Below are 22,806 nucleotides of genomic sequence, written 5' to 3'. Positions count from 1 at the left end.
TCGTCTGCCTCGGTCACCAGAGGCAAGGAAGACTTGCTCTGTTTAGAAAAATCACAGTGTAAGGCTGGGTAAAATGGAGCTAAACGCAGGGAGATTTGTGGGAGGAGCAGAACTTATGTTCCAACCCAGAAGAAAGCAAATGAAAAGCTTAGACTGAACATAAGAGGAACACCTCAGAGATCCCTGTAGTCACCAGCGGTTCCCGCTGGAGGGCTGAGACCAGACCTGCGGCAGAATTTGGTTTTGGCTGGTTTCTTCCGTTACCTGGGCCGTGCTGCTGGGGAACAATGTCCAAGGCGGCCGGGCCTGAGGGTGCCTTGCTGGGGCCCTCGGTGGGGGTGGCGTGCATTTGCTCGCACCTCCCCGTGGCTCACCCCCACACTCCACATCCCGCCTCCACGTGCCTTCCATCTGAGAGCAGAGCTTCCTCTCAGAAGAAGGGTGGCTCTGCCCTGAGGCAGGGGTGGGGAACGTCCGGCCCGAGGGCCATATGCGCCCTCAAAACCATTTGGTCTGGGCCTGCCAAGGCATTAGGGGGAGTTAATTACATGTTTGAGCAAATATAGCGGGCTAATTTTTAAGTTGGTAATTTTGTGTGGCCCTTGAATAATGTTATAAACATCCAAACGGCCCTGGGCAGAGAAAAGGTTCCCCACCCCGCACATAAGACTCTCTCATTCTCTCTAGTTCCCACGCTCACTTTCCCAAGTGCACCAAGGATGCCATCCTCCTCCTGGTCATTAGATGGTGAACCCTAGCTCCCCCCTCCCCCTCCCCCTCTCCCCACTCTGCCTTGCTTTTATATCCACTTTTACTTCCATGTGACAGTCCTACCTGGGTTCTACGTGCCAATGTCACACACTCTGGCTACTAACTGCATGTTCCCACTCTGTTCTTTGAGCCACAATGTGTTGCTGCAAAGTCACTGCTCCCTGGGACAGCGCGACCGGCCAGGGCTTGTCTGTCACCGTTAGGATCCCAGTGCCAACTCACGCGTATGGAACAGATGTGCTGTCTTCTGATCCTCTAAGTTCCCTCCTCCTTTCTTTCCATGATTCACATCGCACTTATTTCCACATTCAATTTGGAAGTTCTCCTTTTATAATATCTCTTTGCTAACTCACATCTCTAAATGCACGATAGTTACAGTGCTCGATACCCAGGGGGCGTAAAGAGGGGGATGCCAACGGAAGTGGGCCGACAGCAGCACTCGCTGGAGGGACGCACGAAACAGAGCCTGCACTCCCTTCGCAGAGCGAGCACTTGCTTGGTTCCTGTTTCGTTCCCTTTATGGATAATGCCACCTCCGATTTCTGCATTTTGTTAATATTAGTGCTGGGAGTAGAGCTGGGGCACGATCCTTCATCTTTCCCTGGTTTAATATGTAGCACAATACAAGTTTGGGATAGTCCTAACCTTGGTGTGGGGCTGCTGGTTTCCCGAAATCACGTGAGTGAGTGTCCTTGGCACGACCTTGCTGAGGACATTTATCAACAAGATGCTACTCCCACAGGAGATGGAAAGAAACTGCTGGGATCCGGGAGTGTCGAAAGCTCTCCTGCTCCCCCTTTGATAAAGGTCCCAGGTGCCTGTTACAGGACAGGCCCCGATGCTGGAAGAGCAGGGTCAAGGTCACGAGGGCCGCTTTAGCCCACAAAGCTTTGGGGCAGTCTGCTGTCTGAGCTTATCTAGATTCATCACCTGCAAGTCCCCCATCACTGGGGACACTGTGGCGATAATATTTCTGAAGGTTCCAGAAGCCTTGCTGGCGGCTGGCTCTCTGGGAAGCCCTGACACAGAAGCAGGTTCTAGTAGGACCAACACTTGCTAGCACTGCACATACATTATCTTGTATTGTTACATCTTCTTTCTTTCTCTTTTATTTCCCCAGCCGTCTAGTAATGGAGGTCATTTCTTATATTTCTGTACATCCTCCTGAATGCCCAAAGCTCAGTAACCTGCACAGAGTACTTAGTATATAATTCACCAACTAAACCCCCACAGGCATATACTTTGGAAGTGCACTGACTCACAAGATGCAAATCTGATTGTCTAACAACTTAGAAATGTCAACACTTCCAGCAGCGCGGGCAGACCTCTGACACAGCCAATAGAGATCAGTCAGGGAGGTGACCGTGGATGTGGTATTTAGCGTGTTCCAGCGTGTTTATTATCCAGGTACACACGACAGGGAGATGTTCGATGTCAGAGATCATTTCCTTCTGGAATACTAAGCACCATGTGAAAAAGAGAACTGCTCCTTTCAGGCTTTGGGGGGAAATAAAAGTGGGCTAACTTGCTTTCCTAGGAAAGAACCTAAAGCTAATAAGGACGGACCTGCTGACAACGCAGGCGCAGGGAGGGTCACAGGATAGAGGGCGCACCAAGGCACACACGTCAAGTCACTTTCAGTGGCAGACACTAGTCTGGACGCCGGTTCTCCTTTTACAGACACAGAGCTGACTGGTCGAACCTGAGGGTCACTGGCCACTCTGACCTGAGAAAGGTGGACACCAGCCCTTTACTCCGAGCTACACTGATGCCCAGCAGCTCCTTGATCAACTACTTCAGTGATTTTTCACTGGAATCAGTCCTGCTGCCTTTGCCGTGTTAAGATTTAATTCATGCAGATGTTTGAAAGTCCATGTTAAACTTTGCCAACTGGCGCTTCTGCTACTTTCTTTTTTCTCTTGTCATTATTTCTATCAGGTCCGCCTGGTCCTGAGGGAAGTTTGTGGGGTGGCGTCTCAGAGGGAAGAGCGGGAAGAGAGGGAGAGGAGGAAGGGGCACAAGGAGGAGCCGGAGACCAGCGCTGCGGCTGTGCTGGGGTCTCGCCCTCACGGGACGGAGACACACCGGGGCCACATCCCCCGTGGGGACCGCGTCTGCGGAATGACGCACCAGCGCGGAACATGGGGAGACCAGCTGTCCCAAGGATGATATGCAGAAATCTACCCCCGGGCTGCCTGGCCACTGCACTCTGAAGTCTGTGATGGCGTCCACAGGCCTATTGCTAGTTCTCACATTAAAGGGCCTATTTTTGCCTCTCTGCTACAGTGGTTCTCAAAGTGGGGTCCCCAGAACTCAGGGGAGGCCGGCCCCTGGCGTGAAACGTGGTTTTTGTTGTAGCAGTAATACTAAAATGATCATATTAAAAACAATGATGCTCTGTTGGCATTTGCACTGATGAAGCAAAGGTGATGGGGGGTAAAGTGCCAGCCGCTACCACGGAATCGAAGCAGCAGCACCAACCTGGGCTAGTCCTGCTCCCCCCACCGCACACTTGCCATACAGGGTGCACTTTCAAGCCGGGTGTCCTTAATGAACAGTGGAAAATACTAATTTTTCTAAGTCTCAACCCTTAAGTACTTAAAATACTTAAAGTAACTTTTTTAATACTTAAAATAACTTTTTAAGTTGCTTTTTATATCTTTGTTTAGGTGATATTTCTTATTTTTAATTTGTTTCCCAGAAAGGTAATTTTTGAGTTTTCTAGAGAAGATTTTTTCCTTACAGACAATTTCTCAGGGTTAAGTTCAGGGGGAAGTCCACAAGCATTGCCCCCTGAGCTGCGGGGGCCTCCATGGGAACCACATGAGCTGCGCCCTGAGCTGCGGGGGCCTCCGAGGGACACACATGAGCTGGACCCTGAGCTGCAGGGCCTCCGAGGGACACACATGAGCTGGACCCTGAGCTGCAGGGCCTCTGAGGGACACACATAAGCTGGACCCTGAGCTGCAGGGCCTCCGTGGGAACCACATGAGCTGCGCCCTGAGCTGCGGGGGCCTCCGAGGGACACACATGAGCTGGACCCTGAGCTGCAGGGCCTCCGAGGGACAGCACGCGGCTGGGCTGCGCCAGGAGTCCGAGGCCCTTGCCCGGGGGCCCAGGCCTGGGGAGAACAGGACACATTGTGCTGGCTCAGACTGCTCTGGCGGACGTTATGGAAAATGGAGGGAGAGAGTCTGCCACCTCCAGAAAAACAACCGACTGCTCTGTGGCTGATGATCAACTTTGTACATTTATGTGGAAATTAGAATTCTGGAAAACTTGCATCTACCACCTTGAAAGGCTCCCAGTACTTGCGAGCTTCTCTGATGAGAATGGTGTTTTACTGATTTCAGGGAGAGAGGAAGGGAGAAGGAGAGAGAGGGAGAGAAATATTGATGTAAAAGAGAAACATCAATGGGTTGCTTCCTGCACACCTACCGGCAACCTGCAACCCAGGCATGTGTCCTGATCGGGAGCTAACCCGAGACCTTTAGGTACATGGGACAGGCCAGGGCGAAGATGCTATGATATTAACAAATGTGGAACTTTTTTATACTGTATGTTGAAATGTGTCAACCTTTAGATCTTCATAATCCAAAATGCTCCATATGATCAATTCATGATATTACAAACCATGCATGCATAAAATCCACTTCATGTGCAAGATGGACCAACGGACTTTAATAGGATAGAACATGAGGCGTTCATTAAAGTCATTTCAGATTGCACATAAAACAAATCTTTAATAAAGAAACTGTTGCTCATAGACTTTAGTGGAGCACCAAAGAATATTCAAAATTACATGAAATGATTATTAAAAACTCCTCCCTTTTCCAAATAAATAGCTCTATATGAGGCCAGGTTTTCTTCATCTACTTCAACCAAAACAACATATTGCAACAGATAAAATGAAGCAAATATTAAACTACATATTAAAGAGATTTCAAAAATGTAAAACAATGCTGCTATTCTTATTAAAAATTTAACACATTTATTTTTCATAAAATATATACTTCATATATTTATATATAAAAGAAATAATATAACCCGGCCTGTGTGGCTTTGTGGTTGAGTGTCGGCTGTCTACCTATGAATAAGGAGGTCACAGCTGGATTCCTGGTTGCAGGCTCCATCCCCAGTAGGGGTCGTGCAGGAGGCAGCAGATCAATGACTCTCTCATCATTGGTGTTTCTATCTTTCCCTCCTTCTCCCTTCCTCTCTGAAATCAATAAAAAAACGTATTTTTTAAAGAAATAATATAAAAAATAATATAGCCCTGGCTGGTGTGCTAAATGGTTAGAGCATCAGCCTGCACAGAAGGGCCACTGGTTTGATTCCCAGTACTAGATTGCAGGGTCTATCCCTGCCCTGGGTCGGGGCATGTGTGGGAGTCATCTAATCAATGTGCTTCTCTCACATTGATGTTTCTCTCTCTCTTTCCCCCTCCCTCCCTTCCACTCTTAAAAAAAATCAATGGGAAAAATATCCTTGGGTGAGGATTAACAAAAAAGAAAAAAATTTAATTTAATTTTAAAATACAAACTAATTATTTAAACATATTTTTAAAGTTCCACTTAGGAAATCATTGAATTAATCAATAATAATGGAATATACAACTCCAATAAGCCAGAGCTCTTTGGGTCCACCATTTTAGCAGAAAAGGAGTGCTAGGCCACAGCCATTGCCTTCTCTTGATGAATAATTCTTGGAGCAGCATCTCAAACTGTTTCTTTCAAAACACTAATCTCACAAAATGATTCATAATAAAAGGGCTCCACTCTGAAATGCATTTGGAAAATTTGGAGAATCCTAACATATGCCATTCTTGGAGAGTTACAATCTACATGAGCCTATTAGATGCTCACAGAATCACTGCCATGCTGCACTTGTTTCATCTTACTTACACCTGTGTTTCCTTCTGTTCTCTCAGGAAGTTTGTAAGCACAGAACACTCTGCTCACCTGACCTGGCAGAGGGGTGATGGGCTGTGGTCACCTGACCTGGCAGGGGGGTGATGGACTGTGGTCACCTGACCTGGCAGGGGGGTGATGGACTGTGGTCACCTGACCTGGCAGAGGGGTGATGGACTGTGGAGATCACCCATAACTCACCTTCAAGCCGGACCACGAGAGGCACCTTCAGTTCCAGCTCCCGGCAGGCCTTGGTGATCCCATTGGCAATGATGGCACAGTTGACAATTCCACCAAAAATATTGACGAGGATGGCTTCAACCTGAAGTCAAAAGCAGAAAGGTGCCTATCAAAATGCTGACGGCCAACATTCTCAAAAATAACTGGCTAAACAATAGAGGCAAATAAAAAAAAGATTTTTAAACACAGAACGTAAATATTAAATAAAAGGCCTAGAAAATATTACGAAAGTTAAAATTTAATGTTAAATTAATAAATATCAATATATAACATTAGCCCATATTAGCCCATCAATCACTTCTCTGAACTCAAAATGAATTCAGTCCCCATTCACTCATTATATACGGTCTTCTGCTTTTCCTTAGACACTTGTCTGGAACTGTTCTTTTAAGAGTAGTGTCGTTTAAGATTTCATGCACTAATGTCTTTTCTTCCCATGGTTTACACTTAAATTTTACCTGTCATGGTGCTTCATGGAATATTTCAACATTAGAATGTTATTATTTGTTGTTTCATATTAATATGCAAAGATAGACGCTTTCCATGCTTATTTAATACCATTTTGATATGCTAGAGGTACTCTCTCAAAAGTCAGAGATAGTTTAATTGTCTAAGATAACAACATTTTTTATAAAATGGACATAGACCCCCCAAAAAGAAGAGATACAAGCTTATACCATAAATAAGGATGTAAGAAAAGTCAAGCCACTGACTGGAACTTATCAGAAATGTAAATTTAAACCAATCATGTTAACCTGTTTCTGCATATTCCAGATTCAAAGGCGTGTGGGCAAAAAGAAAATTGTACTTGTCCTGACTTGATAAATAGGCATAAGAAAATCCCGTATAATTAACATGAAGAACAAGATAATGAAGAGAATTCATTACCTAGATTAACTGATAACACCCCCAGAAAAATGGCCATTCATCAAGCGGGAGGCATCAAAATCCCAACAATGGAATCACAATTAAATTAGGCTACACTAATTGCAAAGCATATACGAGTGCTGCATGCCAGCGCCAGTCCCGTGGTTCAATATGCTAAACTGGCTACACAAAGCACACGAGAAAGGAGTGCCTCACGTTTGTTCAGCACTTCGCTGTTTTAGAAAGTGCCGTTATACGAACCCTCATTTTTAATTTTGATCCCTGCCAGAAAACTATTCAGAAAGTAAAGGGAGGGGGAGCCCTCTGGAGCTGACAGAGCCATTCAGAGAACTCACAGGATGTGCCCAAGGTCGCCAAGCTACCAAGGAGCAGTGGTGAAGTTCCCCATCACTTCTCTAGATAGCCCCCTATTCTCCCTAATGCCAGCTGTGAGAGCCGGGGCCGGCACGCACCTTGGGCAAGGTACATGCCTTGCCTTGAATACGGTTTATTCACCTTTACAATGAGAAGAATAGCGCTCAGTCCGTCAGGTTGTTGCAAGGACTAAATGAGATAATGCATGTGAAATGCTCAGTACATGCCTGCAAAGCACTTACTGAATATGTGTATGTATATGCAGTGACCTCTTTTACTTTAAATCCCCATGCTCCTGTCCTCCTCCCCTTTGGCAACCAGCAGTTTGTTCTCTATCTATGGGCCTGTTTCTACTTTGCTTTGTTTATTCGTTTGTTGTCGTTTTCAAGATTCCACATTTAAGTGAAATTACATGATATTTTCTTTCTGTCGACTTACTTCACTCAGCATAATGCCCTCGAGTCCACCCAGGTTGCTGCAGACGCAAGCTTTCATTCCTCTTATCTGAGTAAGAGTTGATTGTGTGAATGCACCACATCTTCATCCACTCATGTACTGAGAGACACTTGGGTTGCCTCCATATCTTGGCTATTGTAAGTGCTGCTGCAGTCAACTTAGCTGTGCATGTATCTTTTTGAATCAGTGTTTTTTGTTTTCTTTGGATAAATACCCAGAAGTGGAATTACTGAGTCGTATGGCAGTCCTATTTTTTATTTTTTGAAGAGTCTGCATACTGTTTTCCATAGTGGCTACACTATACATGCATTTATTTCAACAAGTAATGATGTAAGTGGGCAGGCTACCTAGACAGCAAGTAAGAGTTAAAAAACCTTTCAGTAAACTGCAGCTATGTTGAATGTGAATATAATAGAAAAGCAAAGTTATTGACGTTCAATAAGAAGGTAATGACTTAAGACTAAAATAAGTGAGCAGTATTTCCCAACCCAATTACAGATCCCGGCGACTCCCGTTACACTCGCAGCAGGCTGACCGGTGCAGGAGCTTGCTCCCTAATAGCTGCGTTTAAAGGCTGGTAGCACCGAGGCTGGAGGCTCAGCAGAGAGCAGCTTCCAAACAGCTGTGGGATGGAGAGGAACTTGCCAGAACAATGAAAGAAAAACACTCAGAGCAATGCTGACTCCAGGGTCCGAGAGACAATCGGAACCAGGCTCGGTGAGTGGGGAGCCAGGCCTTCCAGCCGAACTCGCATGGGCACCGCACGCCTCTGCCCACTCAGTGAAGCCGTGCTGGCCCAGAACTTGAGTGACCTCCTGTTAATCCGTATCAAACGGTATGAGCTCTCCACGGAGTGCTCGCATCACAGCACAAACGTCCTGAATTCCTCGACACGGACAGGAGTGGGCGGGGTGACCAGAGGCCCGGGCCCTGTGACCCGTCTGCTCGGTGGTGGGTCCTGGAAGGCGTGACAATGTGGCTGTGAACCTGCTGCCTCCGGGGCCAGGTCCATGCGTCTCTTTACCTGCAGCATCTCGTGTTTACTGAGCACCTGACCCTGAAAACATACTCTGCACGGGACACCGCCTGCACTGGTGCTGCCCAAGGAAAAGCCCGCTTTGCCAACAGCAGGCGTAACTGGCTTGGTTAGACTTGCTGAGAAGTGGGGCCTGTTGTTCTCCAATGCAGTGTATTCCCCTCTCCCCCGGCACCCCATCCCCCAAAGGCAACACTCCTGTGCGGTCGCCTTCGGCTCCTCTCCACGGGCACGCAGGCTCGCACCCCCAGCTGGCACATCCCTGCCACAGCGCCACACCTACCACGGGCAGCCTCGGGGGACGGATTTCATGTCAGCAGACACTGACTGGCCATCCGCCTGACCAGGCACAAAGGGACGTGCCTGCGGAGGAGGTGAGTGAGGCGTCACCGCTGTCCTCAAGGCCTGCAGAGACCAGCCTAGAGCCAGACCTGGAAGCCAGCAGCGCCCGTCCGGCTCTGAGGGCATCACGCCGAGTGAAGTAAGTCGACAGAAAGAAAATATCATATAATTTCACTTAAATGTGGAATCTTGAAAACAACAACAAACGAATAAACAAAACAAAGTAGAAACAGACCCATAGATAGAGAACCAACTGCTGGTTGCCAAAGGGCAGGAGGACAAGAGGATGGGGATTTAAAGTAAAAGAGGTCACTGCATATACAGTATATATATTCAGTATCTTACGGGCATGCACTAAGCATTTCACATGCATTAGCTCATTTAGTCCTGTCAACAACCTGATGGACTACGCGCTATTATTCCCATTGTATAGGCGTCTCACTCACTAAGGCCTGGGCGGTCAGAGCCGCAGCTGCTGCGCCCCGAGAGGCTTCCCGAGGAGGCGAGGCTCCAGGACACCAGGGGGGAGAGGCCAGGCCCTCCTGCAGAGCAGCCAGGAGGAAGGCAGGGCTATCACCGCAGGCCGGGCGGAGCGGCCGGCGGCCAGGGCCAGGGCCTTGGATCTTTTGCTGATTCCTTCTCTTTCCAGAGCTGGGTGAAGGCTAGTCTTGAAAGTAGCTTCCCTTGGAGTTGGGAAGAGTGACAGGAGAGGGAGGGAGGGACAGAGAGGAGAGTATAAGGAGACTACAATGCCAGCATGCACAGCAGTGGTAGGAAAGAGAGAGTGAGAGCAAGAAAGAAAAGTACTGTGTGTGGGAGAAAGGGAGAGAGGCAGGAGGGGAGGAGGGAGAGAGAGGGAGAGAGAGAAGCAGCGAGAAGGGGAGAGAGAAGAAGAGTTTGTGTGAAACCAACAGAGCAGTTAGCAGTTTTACATGAGGAGCCACAAGGCACAGGTGCTCTGGAGGCACGGGCACCCCGGCACCCAGAGGCATCACCCCTGGATGGGAGGACCCTGCTTCACCCTTCTCGCCCCTGTGAAGTACTTGGCTGCAGTCTGCACTTTAACGGGAGTCAGATCTAAGTTTCATTCTGGGCCAATTGCTCTAATTAGCTACTTACTGTAATCTGTAACCTGAAACCGAGAACGGAATGAAGAGGGTTTGAAAATGAAAGCATTGTGACAGTATTATTTAGCACCTACAAAGCATGTCAGATTTTCAATGTGAGCCTCATGGCCCATTCATTAGCATATGCACTAATTGCTCCTCCATGAGGACAGCAACAGCGATTTGAATAGTTGTTTTTTTTTCCTTGAGAAAGAATGTGAAGGAGAAGTCCGAGGGGGTCTATTTAATGCCCAGGGAAACGGGAAGGCCCCCAAGTGCTTGGGGAACAGAGGCTGCTATTCACTGTTTCTCAAAAGGAAAGTCACCCAGTGAGGCCCCTGGGGAGCCAGCTGGGCGGCAGCTGTGGCGGCTGCGCAGGTGCCCGCAGCCCAGGTGCAGGGGTTCCTGTCTCTGTGCTTGGCTTTGCGCTCCTGCCGCCGATATCAGTCCACGATTAAAAGTAGAGAATGAGATTCAAAAGAAGAAAAGCAACAACAGCCTTTGGTATTTAACAAACTCCTCTCAACTCCAAATAAACAAGCCAAGCAATAAAAATCATGACTAAAACCTTTTTTGGGAAACATAATAATTTTGAGTATCTGATGAACACGATGGAACCCCAGTCAGAAAAATTCACACACAAAAAACCTGTATCTTTAACAAGTTCATAAAATGACTTAAGTCTTCATTTTTCTGATGTTGTTAATCCTCACCAGAGGACATTTTTCCCATTGATTTTTTTTTTTAATAGAGAAGGGCAGGGAGGAAGGGAGGGAGGAAGAGAGGGAGATAAGAAGAGGAGAGAGAGAGAGACATCTATGTGAGGGAGACATGTAGACTGGTTGACTCCTTCCTGCATGGGCCCCGGCTGGGGCCGGAGATCAGGCCTGCAACCGAGGCACATGCCCTAGACTGGGAATGGAATCTGTAATCCTTCAGTGAGCAGGCTGACGCTCTAACCACTGAGCACACTGGCTAGGGCAAGCCTTCACTTTATTCTCTTTCACTCCCTGACATTGGCTGAAGGGAACAAGCAAAAAGACTCCGGTAATAAGCCGGCCATTTTGCAACAGTTATTGCAAATGCTTAAGTGCCGTTCTGCATTTAAAACCTGCTGCAGCATGTGCATTTGGCGCAGTAAATGAAACTACTGCGTCTGCCTCTGCTTATTCCAGTTCAGCATGGGAACTGTACCCGACTGCAGTGGGCTTGCTGATAAGAATCAAGCAAGCGTGTTGACACTCGGCAAGATAAAGACTGTACAAAGTTTTTAAAAATGTATTTTTATTGATTTCAGAGAGTAAGGGAGAAGAAAGATAGAAACATCAATGATGAGAGAGAATCATGGATCGGCTGCCTCCTGCACGTCCCCCACACAAGGAATCGAGCCTGCAAACTGAGCATGTGCCCTGACCGGAAATCCAGCTGTAACCTCCTGGTTCATAGGTCTACGCTCAACCACTGAGCCACCCCAGCCGGGCAAGGTAAAGACTTTTTAAAATTAAATTTATTTTAATTTTGAACGTTGTTGTTCTTGTTTAACCGTATGTGTTTGTGCAACTGTTTTTCTTTTTGTTGTTGTTTTCATTTCCCTGCTGAATTCTAGTCATGTCTTCTAATCCATTGGCAGCCAACAAAAGCAAATAAATGATGAAGAAAATTAGCAGCAGCTTGGATAATTGGTGTTTGTCTGCCTGTTTTTAATAAAAACCTCTGCTACATCGGAGGGGAGTCTAAATGGATTCAGTCAATCAGGACGTGATGCAGGGAGGGCTTCAATCATGGGCTTCGTTGTAATCTCACACATGAGCCAACAGATCGCTTCAGCGGGGACCCAATTCGCCTTCTGCTGGAATCCGGGCAAGCTACACAGCCTGCTGTCCACCACTGGTTTGTTCTTGAAGTTTGAAATTATTTTCTTTTGTATGAATTCAAGGATCCTTAGATTAAAGCAAAGATGCACCCCCCCCAACTAGCTGCAAATAACATGAGAAAAATAATATTTATTGAAAAACACCCTCCCATTCTGCCCTTTTATTTTCTTCCAAGGAAAAAGCACTTTTAATGAGTTCACCCTCAGGCCTGATAACCTCAGAATCCAAACGAAGTATCGCAAACATCACCCCTAGTACCAAACAGTATTTTGGTTTTTCTAATTACCCAATGAAGACAAACCCAATCATTTCATTCTAACTGCAAAACTGATGGCGGGAATGACAGCCGATGAGTGAACATTGGGACGAAGAGCCAAATTCCCGTCAGGACTGACCTCTGAGGACAGGCAGGGTGACCCAAAGGAAACGTGTCTCACTGTCCCTGACGCCTGTTCCCTTCCTCCTGAATTCTCCCCCGCTTGTATCCTGCAATCGTTTCCTTACTGAAATCAGCAAAACGGGATGGAGGCTTAATTATTAGAGTTCATTTTCCTCGGGCTGGGAATTATGTAGTTCAACCTTCTCTGATAAGTAAACTGGGCCTCTAAGACCTTAAATAACGTGTTCAAGGGCACACACCTACCAAGCAATGGAGCCAGGATTTGGACCAAGTCAGTCCTACTTCGAAGTCCTGCTCTTTCTACTCCCTCTGGCTGTCTCTCTATCACCAGTGACTTTATGATTAACCAAGAGTCCCAGCTCTATTGTGGTCTTGTTTCCAAGCTTCAGGGCCACACTCCTGAGTGCTCTGTTGATGCACAAGTATTTCTTGCTTTCCAATCTCACTGTCCATTTAAAATGGATCAGAAATAAGATACCTTTTATAGTTTTGTGGAAGGTGAACTTTGGTCCTTCACAATCCAGGGTCTCCTGTTTATTGATAAAAGAGTTGACCAGAGCTCCTGGTTTGCAATACCTACTTAGATGGGACTAAGGAGTGGTGATGATCGTATGAGTGGTCCTGGCCTTCAAAACCTAGAGGCTGCCCTGAACTGGGACAGCTGTCCCTACCAGACCCCTCTCTGCAGACTTTTCAGCCCCCTCCCCTGTTTTTGACACGCTGGAATTTACCCCCTTTGCCACAGTTATTATTTCTAATTAAGATAAGTAAAATTCTCATAGAGAACTATGCCATTTCAGACATCATTGCTGATACAGATTTTAGCCATCAGGTGATGCAGTGATGGGAACCGAGTGGCTGTTGGGAGTGCTGTGTTGAGGACAATGATCCATGTCCCGGTTCCGTGGGACCTATTCACAATGCCTGCCAGGACAGCGAGGGAAGAGCCACATCAAGTGCATCATCTTTGCGCCCTCATTTTGGAGTTACATAACATATATTTTGCTAAACAGTGAGTAAACTCAACTCCCTCCAGCATGATCACTCCAATCTCTTTTATATGTATGCATTAGTATATGCAAACCAAAATATTTGAAGACTGAGTCCCAGTTCCTGATAGGACCAGAGCACCTTCCATTGAGCACACTGGTTTATGTTAACAAGTTAAAAATACTACGGATACTGCAGCATATAAATGGTAAAGCCATACTTCCTCCCAAGAGAGTGCCTTTTTCCTTAAGTCAAAGCTTTGTAAAATTCCTATGAAGCAGAAGGCCTATGGAAAGCTTTATGAAAAAGTCAGCCGGTCAAATTGCATGAATTCTAGCTTATGCGAGCCGCGCAGCCTACCTGTGCTCTAACTTATAACACCTCATTTTCTGCAGGAGTCAAAGGGCTCAAAGCTTGATTCCAGAGAGCTGGCAAGAAAGGTGTTCAGGAGCTGGCGCCCTGGGTGGTTGGGTGGTACAGGGAGCTAGGTCCTTCTGCCCAAACATGCCAATCATTTCACTATTTGATCATCTGTATAAGTCCCTGCAAAGGGCAGGCTTTCACAGCCAAGAACCATGAGAGCCTCCGCCAGACCCGGGTTGCAAACGCTTCCCCAGCTGCCAGCAACCATGATGGGAGTTAAAAAGGTCAAAGAAGTTGGAGATTTGAGGGAACCGCACAGGCTTGTTTTATCTTTTACAGAGACATTTCCCACATCCTTCCGAACCGGGGACCAGAGCCACTGCAGGAATTTCAGACTCCTGGCATGAATGCGGTACTTTGGGGCCTCGTGTTCAATAGTTCCTGCAAAAGCTGCCGGGAGCGTTACACCTTTTCACCAGGAAGCATCAAAAGATTTTAAAAAGGCATACAACTCTCACTTAATAAACGAGCTATTCTTATGACTGCTAACAAATATCTGGGTTACAAAACTGCCTCCCCAGCTAGCAGAGCACTGCGCTCAGGCAGGCTGCTCATTGCTCATGATGCAGTATCTATATTTCATTTGCAATGGGAGCTACAGTGCTGCAGATTAAGAATATTTATTGACATTCTTTCTGAGCAGCATGTGTCCAATCATTTCAGACTGGCATTCTGATGGATGTGAATATGTACACTCCATCATCATTAGCCGGAGCGTTAATATAGAGAACTCCCATCAGATTGGCAACTGGGTGAAGGACCCATTTATTAATCTATAAACAGGGTGTCTATCTGTCTATTGTTGCTACATTCTAGTCTCCACACAGTAACTGTTCTTACAGGAAAGAAAAAAATGCTTCTGTGGGTGATTTCTTTGCGTTTACTCATGACTGACATCAATTAAAAAAAAAAAATCAGCTAAGCAGACAGAGCCAAAACTTAGGACCACAGATTTACACTTCACACCACAGAGAAATGAAGATAAATTTAGCTAATAGCAAAACCCACTGTTTCTGTAAATAACAAGTGTAATGTAAGATGAAAGTGGCACAGAACGATTCTGGGATGCTTCATACATCTGTTCCAATAAACCTATTTGATCATTTTGTTTTCTGGAAAAACAAAGGGTTGACAAAAATTCCTATCAGACTGGGAAAAATAAAATTTTAAGTTTCCAGTTAAGATCTCAATAAGTTATAAGCTATTTAGCATACACTAAAGTTTAAATTAAAATTGTTTTAAGTAAAATAATTTTAAAAACACATCGATGCTTCTTCTCATAACAGAGCTCACTGGGGTATTTGTGAAAGTCAGTTTACTGCCAAACTTCTTTGTAAGAACAAAGTTCCCATTTATTCTTTAACATCCTACCCTTTGTTCACCCCAGTGAAATAACCTCCAACCCCCACCTGACACCCATACTTTTAAATTCCAAAACTGTCATTGGAGATAATGTTCTTTAGCATCAACATTTTAAATCCAGGTGAATAAGCAAAACATACAATTTTTTAAAGCCTCCAAAATGTTACCCATGAAAAAATCTGTAATTACAAACATCAGTATCAGTTTGAATTAGGGCTTCGCTAAAAGGCCTGGCGGAATGCTGCCCCATACTGTTTAGATCAGGGGAGGTAGGTGGAGCAGTTATTTGACACCTACTAACAGCATCAAACGTCACTGCCACTAACAGACATCTTGCTGGACAGTGCTGAGACTGCTGCCAGCGCTGCCTACCTGCTGTACCTGCTGGGCGGAGTCTCATCTATTTATTTAGCTGTTCAGCAAATGTCAGGATACCGTGTCTGGAGCAAAGTAAAAACTACATTGGCAAAACAGGCCCTGCAGCCGGCTGGGAGAAATTTAACCAAACTCTTGCCACCTCAGAGTCTAGCATTGTTTGGCCACACCCTCTCTCACCCCAGGTGGACCTTTTGTGAATCTCAGTAGAGTTGCCAGAAGATTCCAGAAGATTCTGTCCCCTGAGGCGGATGTTTGACAGACAATCAAAAGGATGTACTGGGACCTATCCATGCCCTGGAACGCTGTGTGCCTCTCAGGTCGGCTCCGCTTTCCCACCTGCCCTCCAGGTCCTGGAAGGCTGACCTTCGGGCAACGTCCCTGGGCTCCTCTCCGGTCTGCCCTGGGCCGGCTGGGGCAGGAGGAGAGGGGAGTCTGGTGTTTGTACACCTCCAGGTCCCTCAGCAAGGTTGTCCCACCAAAAAAGGTCTCTGATTGTCTCAAGAAAGCCTTCATTACAAACTTTCATTCTGGTCAGTAACCTTCTCTGCTGGCTTTGGGTTTAGGGGTATGAGAGAGCCCAAGCTGCTAGCCCCAGATGCATGCACTTTCCCTCCCAGTTCTGCACCCTCTACCCTCACTCTCAGGATCAATCCATTTGCAGATGAACCCTCCTCCACGCACTGTGAATGATGCTGTAAGTGAGGGGGTCACCATCTCCCCACACACTGTGAATGATGGTGTGAGGAGTCACCATCTCCCCACACACTGTGAATGATGGTGTAAGTGAGGGAGTCACCATCTCCCCACACACCGTGAATGATGGTGTAAGTGAGGAGTCACCATCTCTCCACACACCGTGAATAATGGTGTAAATGAGGAGTCACCATCTCCCCACACATTGTGAATGATGGTGTGAGGAGTCACCACCTCCCCACACACTGTGAATGATGGTGTGAGGAGTCACCATCTCCCCCACACACCGTGAATGATGGTGTAAGTGAGGGGGTCACCATCTCCCCACACACCGTGAATGATGGTGTAAGTGAGGAGTCACCATCTCCCCACGCACTGTGAATGATGGTGTGAGGAGTCACCATCTCCCCACACACTGTGAATGATGGTGTAAGTGAGGAGTCACCATCTCTCCACACACCGTGAATAATGGTGTAAATGAGGAGTCACCATCTCCCCACACACTGTGAATGATGGTGTAAGTGAGGAGTCACCATCTCCCCCACACACCGTGAATGATGGTGTAAGTGAGGGGGTCACCATCTCCCCACACACCGTGAATGATGGTGTAAGTGAGGAGTCACCATCTCCCCACGCACTGTGAATGATGGTGTAAATGAGGAGTCACCATCTCCCCTCACACTGTGAATGATGGTGTAAGTGAGGGAGTCACCATCTCCCCACACACTGTGAATGATGGTGTAAGTGAGGAGTCACCATCTCCCCACACACCGTGAATGATGGTGTAAGTGAGGAGTCACCATCTCCCCACACACCGTGAATGATGGTGTAAGTGAGGAGTCACCATCTCCCCACACACTGTGAATGATGGTGTAAGTGAGGAGTCACCATCTCCCCACACACCGTGAATGATGGTGTAAGTGAGGGAGTCACCATCTCCCCACACACTGTGAATGATGGTGTAAGTGAGGAGTCATCATCTCCCCACACACCGTGAATGATGGTGTAAGTGAGGAAGTCACCATCTCCCCACACACTGTGAATGATGGTGTAAGTGAGGAGTCACCATCTCCCCACACACCGTGAATGATGGTGTAAGTGAGGGCGTCACCATCTCCCCACACACCGTGAATGATGGTGTAAGTGAGGAGTCACCATCTCCCCACACACCGTGAATGATGGTGTAAGTGAGGAGTCACCATCTCCCCACACACCGTGAATGATGGTGTAAGTGAGGGAGTCACCATCTCCCCACACACCGTGAATGATGGTGTAAGTGAGGGCGTCACCATCTCCCCACACACCGTGAATGATGGTGTAAGTGAGGAGTCACCATCTCCCCACACACTGTGAATGATGGTGTAAGTGAGGGAGTCACCATCTCCCCACACACCGTGAATGATGGTGTAAGTGAGGGCGTCACCATCTCCCCACACACCGTGAATGATGGTGTAAGTGAGGAGTCACCATCTCCCCACACACCGTGAATGATGGTGTAAGTGAGGAGTCACCATCTCCCCCACACACTGTGAATGATGGTGTAAGTGAGGCATCAGCTTCTCCTGGTGAGACTGTTAACAACATCCTCATTTGATCAACCCAGCGTGAATTTGGAAAAATCTGTTCATTGAAGGCTGAACCTTCTAAAACAATAAGGTTGTTAATTTTTTCTTTTTGGTTTTCCCCTCTCTACAACACGTCCATCACTATGAGTTAAACAATAAAAGAAAAAGTAAAAACAAAAAAATCTGAACACCCTCAGATCAAGCCATTTAATGAGTCAAACATTCCTTTTTCTGTTTTCTGGGGAGAGATGGCTCACACCTAAGTATATGACATTATTGCTCATTAACTGCCTGGATCTCTACCTAAAGTAAAGGCAGAGAAAGGAAAACAAGCCAAATGCTTTATTGTCTCCGCTCGGCCCATTATAAATGACAAACGAGAGCTCGCCAAGGGAACGGGCCTCAGCGCCAGCGGCCTCCCCAGCTCCACCAGCTGCAGGGAAGCGAGGGAGGTCCCAGCGGGACCTGCGGTCCTATTCACCGCATAATGACAGGTCCGCCCAATACGCCGCGCCCCACGTGGCCGCCTCCGTCTACAGGAGGAACACAAACCTGAAAAGATGGTTAGTAAGTGAAGGTGTGGGTCTGCGTTTTCGCATAAAAAAGTGATGTTTAACTTCCATGAAACTCCGATGAACTCATTGCAAGTCGTGGCCTCCCAATTTTCCCAAGTCACGTTGTTCTGTTTATCAAGCAAATAAACGGTGCCATTCAGCTGTTAATAGTAAACAATAAAGCAAACTCAAGGGAATCTGTGCGGGATGGCTTAGAACCAAGGAGAAATGTAGGCAAGGAAACAGAAGCTCTGCAATTACATGAGTTTTCCGGGCAGTGAGCGCCTCTGGTACAGCCAGGCACGCACACGTACTGTTCGTACCCACGCGATTCAGACACACACCAGCTTTACGGTCAGTTCCGTTCTCATCCCCACACCTGTACCTGCCCCTTATTCTCTCAAACATCTGGACCAACGTTTCTTGGCAGAGACCGTCCTCACCGTCTCACATACGCCCCTCCACATGGGTTTCTTTCGTGAATACACATTCCCTCTGTGCTGGGAGGGTCTGAAAGGCACGTAAATCCCTTTCATCCCTGCCCATGGCCTACCACAGCGGAAGCACCTGGGACAGGCAGGCATCTATTTATCAATGCTCTGAAGTGCCCCCTTTTAGTTTCTTTTTCTTTTAAGTACCATGTCCAAGTTCTCACTCCTGAAACCATGGGACAGTCTTCTGAGTGGCTCAGGACTCTGCCCCGACTAGGATGCCCCTTTCCCATAATATGCCCAATCCTGCCACAGAGTGTGGTCCGTAGAGTTTCCTGTCACACTTGTCCCTAAGCTACACTCCGAAGTCCTTAGCAGCTAGCTGGGCGGCCTGTGATCTCTGCCCGCCGGGTGTGAGGACAGGCACAGCCCAGCTTCATGCTGTGGTTCCAAAGGCGGTCCTCGTAGGCGCCTGGTGCTGTGAAGGGGCAGCGCTTCCTATGTAAGTGTAAGTGAGGCATCACCGCCTCCCCACACCCCTGAATGCTGGTGTGAGCGAGGACACACTGTCCGGGCTGCACGGTGCTGGCTGTTCACCGGGCACGGCTGGCAAACCCAGTGCCACCGAGAGCCAGGCAGGTGAGTGAGTAGATGAGCCCAGGGGCTGGACAGAGACAGCAGAAAAGGCGCTGACACGCTGGGGGAGGTGTGCCTCCTCTACAGAGACTGCAGCCACACAATCCTTCCCGTGGTTGCCATGGGGATGTGAGCCTCCTGTGCCCAGACCTCTTCATTTTTCAAAAGCCAGAAATCCGGATTCTGAAAACCCCCGAGCTGATTGGTGGCAACGCATCTGAGAGCCTCACCCGTCCTCCCACTGCAGCTGCCTGGCGGCCGGGCCTCAGGGCCAGGGGGCGGGGTGGGGGTGATCCAGGGAACACTGCTCTGCAGCCCCTCCCAGAGAATGTCACAGGCCTGCATGCTGTGCGATATGTTGTTGGAAAAAAACAGTTGTGTGTGTGAATGAAGGGATGTTTGAGGAAGGCTGTGAAGGGAGGAAAAAGCCAGTCTGAAGAGGAGATGCAAGCAGGAATCCTTGGCTAAAGAAGAGGGGGATGAGGAGCAGGAGCCTTCGGGCGGCCACGACGACCATGCCAATGCCAGCCCCGTGCCCACCGCTCTGATGCCAGCATTCTCTAGTGCCTCCTACCTGCTGACTCACCTCTCAGCCACAGGAAAGCCAGGCTTCCCCTTTAGACGGCACACAGCACAGAGGCTAGGGGGCTTTTTCTCAAGGTCATACCCAAGGTCATATGGGAGCAACTGAGCCCTACTGCCCGCCCCACCCGCCTTCACAGCGCCTTCAGTCACCCAGAGTGGCTTGGATCAAGTCCTGGGCAAAGCCGGAAACATCTTTCCCACACATAGGAATCCAACGCGAAGAGCCAATCCTCTCCCATGAAGGTTATAATATCTTCCGTGGGTTTTAATATGTCCACACATGCTTCGCCCCTCGACATTAGATAGCATTTAATTTTCCTCCTTGAATGTGGGCTGAGCTTAGTGATTCACTTTGCGTGAACAGAACATGATGGACGTGGCCACACGAGGCTTCTGAGACGGGTAAAGACGGGTAGTAAAGGCACCGGATTTCTTCCATTTGATCTCAGCTCGCTCACTCGGGAAAGCCAACTGCCTGTCAACCCCGAGGAAGCCCAGCGTCTAAAGGAACTGAAGCCCCCGGCCAAGGGCCAGGTGGGGAGCCCCTGGAGGCAGGTCCTCCAGTCCCCGTCAATCAAGTCTTCAGATGCCAGGAACGCTGAGGCGTACCACCTTTAAATAAAACCCAGGTGTCATTTCTCAAATAATTAGAGGTTCGATTGCCTCCTTGGTCATCAAGACTAGAGTCCAGTAAGGGTTTGATTGAAAATATGATGAAACTGAGTTCTTTCAATTGGATACATTCAACAATGCACTATGTGGCAGATCATCAAATAAACATGAATATAATTTTACTATTTACTGACTGAATGTTAGAATAAAGACTACACTCATTTGCCACATTACAATATACTAAACAGCTCTGGCTGGGTGGTTCAGTCAGTGGGAGCATCTTCCTGTAGACCACAAGGTTGCGGGTTCAGTCTTGGTCAGGGCATTTAGGGGAGGCAACTGATCAATGTTTTGCCCTCATATCAATGCATCTCCCCGTGCCCCCTCTTTCCCTTCCTTTCTCTTTAAAAGCAGTAAAAACATATGTCCTCAGGTTAGGATTAAAAACACTTAACTATACTAAACTGTGAGCACGAGGAAGTAGCATGAACTTAGGTTTGAAATAGGATGTTTTTCTTACATTTTTATGTGGAATTATTCCACTAGGATGATGATGATGATGATGATGATGATGATGATGCTGCTCCTTTGGGACCTGTTAGCTATTTTTTGCTTTATGAACATGAGCATTTGGTATGACATTAATATCTTATTTCTCTGAAGAGTATTTAGGCTGTTTTCTAAAAAAGGTCTGTTACATATGTCTTAAGTACCACATGTTAAATGATAAGCTCTATGGCATTAACATCGCAATTCCATCTTTAAAAATTCCAGGAGCCCTAGCCAGTTTGGCTCATTGGATAGAGTACTGACCTGCGGACTAAAGTGTCCCAGGTTTGATTCTTCTCAAGGGCACGTACCCCAATGCAGGCTCCTCCCCAACCCTGGCCCTGGTCAGGGCTTGTGCAAGAGACAACCAATTGATGTGTTTCTCTCACATCGATATTTCTCTCTGTCTTTCCCTCTCTCTTCCAATCTCTCTAAAAATCAATGGAAAAATATCCTCTGGTGAGGATTAGATGTGATAAAAAAAATGTGATAAAAAATTCCAGGAAATAATATAAATTTTTAAGTGCATCGGTAAGTATGGGACTATCCACAAAAAATTAAATCAATTTCATGATGAAATATACTTCAAGTCCCCAACAATTCTGACTGTACTGCTTAATAGAGCTTCTTAAAAATCATGAAAAGATGTGGTACAGTGTTACACAGAGGGAGTTAAGTAAGGCAAGGTCAATATGAAACATAAATGTGACAGGTGTCCCTTACAGGCCAGTGCAATTCAGCAAAGAGAAGAAATTTCCCATCAATCCCTGCGGAAAAACTAGCATTATTTCTTCCACTTAAAAGTGGAGCTCTTGCTGAACTGAGGGAAGAAAAAAGGATGAAGAAAGCTTTCCTGCTTCTCTGAAGAGGAAGTTTTAAAGGATAAGAAAGATGAGTTAAGAAAGGCTGAGTCGTGGAAAACAGAGGCAAAGAGAATTCTTGTCTCCAGAAAAAAAGTCCTACCATATAATGCCCGATGTTCCACCAAAGGAAGCATACATTTTCAACACACTGGGTTTCACTGTAATTTCCCATGAATATCCCATTTGGCAATGGTATGAGAAAGACCTAGAACACCTACCTAGAAAGGCCCTGTAATCTCATCTAGGACAGTCAGCACTGCTCGCTGCCCAGACAGCTCCTGGGGCTTGTAAAGGGGCGGAAAACTGTACATTTGCAATTTTCCTCCCTTAAACAATTGTACTCAGAACAGGTACCAAATGGTCCCTCTCACGCAAGGACTAACTCACATACACTCAGCCAGCACTACATTCATAATGTACACTGCACCTCTTAGTAGGTGCCACACGACGTCTGCACCCGCTTCTCAAAACTAAGATAGAAGTGAACCTCTGCTGCTTTAGGAAAGCTCAGACAAGAGCGGGCAGGGCCCCAGGAGGAGATTTTGTAAGAGTGAAGTCTGGACAATTTAACACACAACCCACAGGTGTGCGCATCGCCCTCCTCCAGCAGGGAGGCACCTTCTGTGACGTGGACATGCACGGAGAGTCATGCACCGTGAGCTCTTAGAGCCAGACAGGACCCGCGAGGCCGGCCAGCTGCAGCCTGAACGTGTCAAAGGCAGTTTCCCTCCTCTGTAAGGTGGTGCATTCCATTGTTTGAAAGGTGTTTTTTTTGTTTGTTTGTTGTT

At 47.2% G+C, this 22,806-nt stretch overlaps 1 protein-coding gene across 1 annotated transcript in view; it reads right to left on the bottom strand.

Moving 5' to 3' along the window:
• Nucleotides 1-22,806, bottom strand: part of SUCLG2 (succinate-CoA ligase GDP-forming subunit beta) — a 244,502-nt gene that overhangs the window by 12,138 nt on the left and 209,558 nt on the right. The window contains exon 10 of the mRNA XM_059663021.1: nt 5,883-6,003. Within this exon, the coding sequence (XP_059519004.1) occupies nt 5,883-6,003 (121 nt within the window). The remainder of the gene's footprint in view (nt 1-5,882; nt 6,004-22,806) is intronic.

Source organism: Myotis daubentonii, chromosome 14, assembly GCF_963259705.1.
Source record: "Myotis daubentonii chromosome 14, mMyoDau2.1, whole genome shotgun sequence".
Classification (NCBI taxonomy): Eukaryota; Metazoa; Chordata; class Mammalia; order Chiroptera; family Vespertilionidae; genus Myotis; species Myotis daubentonii.
This window is presented reverse-complemented; position numbering and strand designations above follow the sequence as displayed.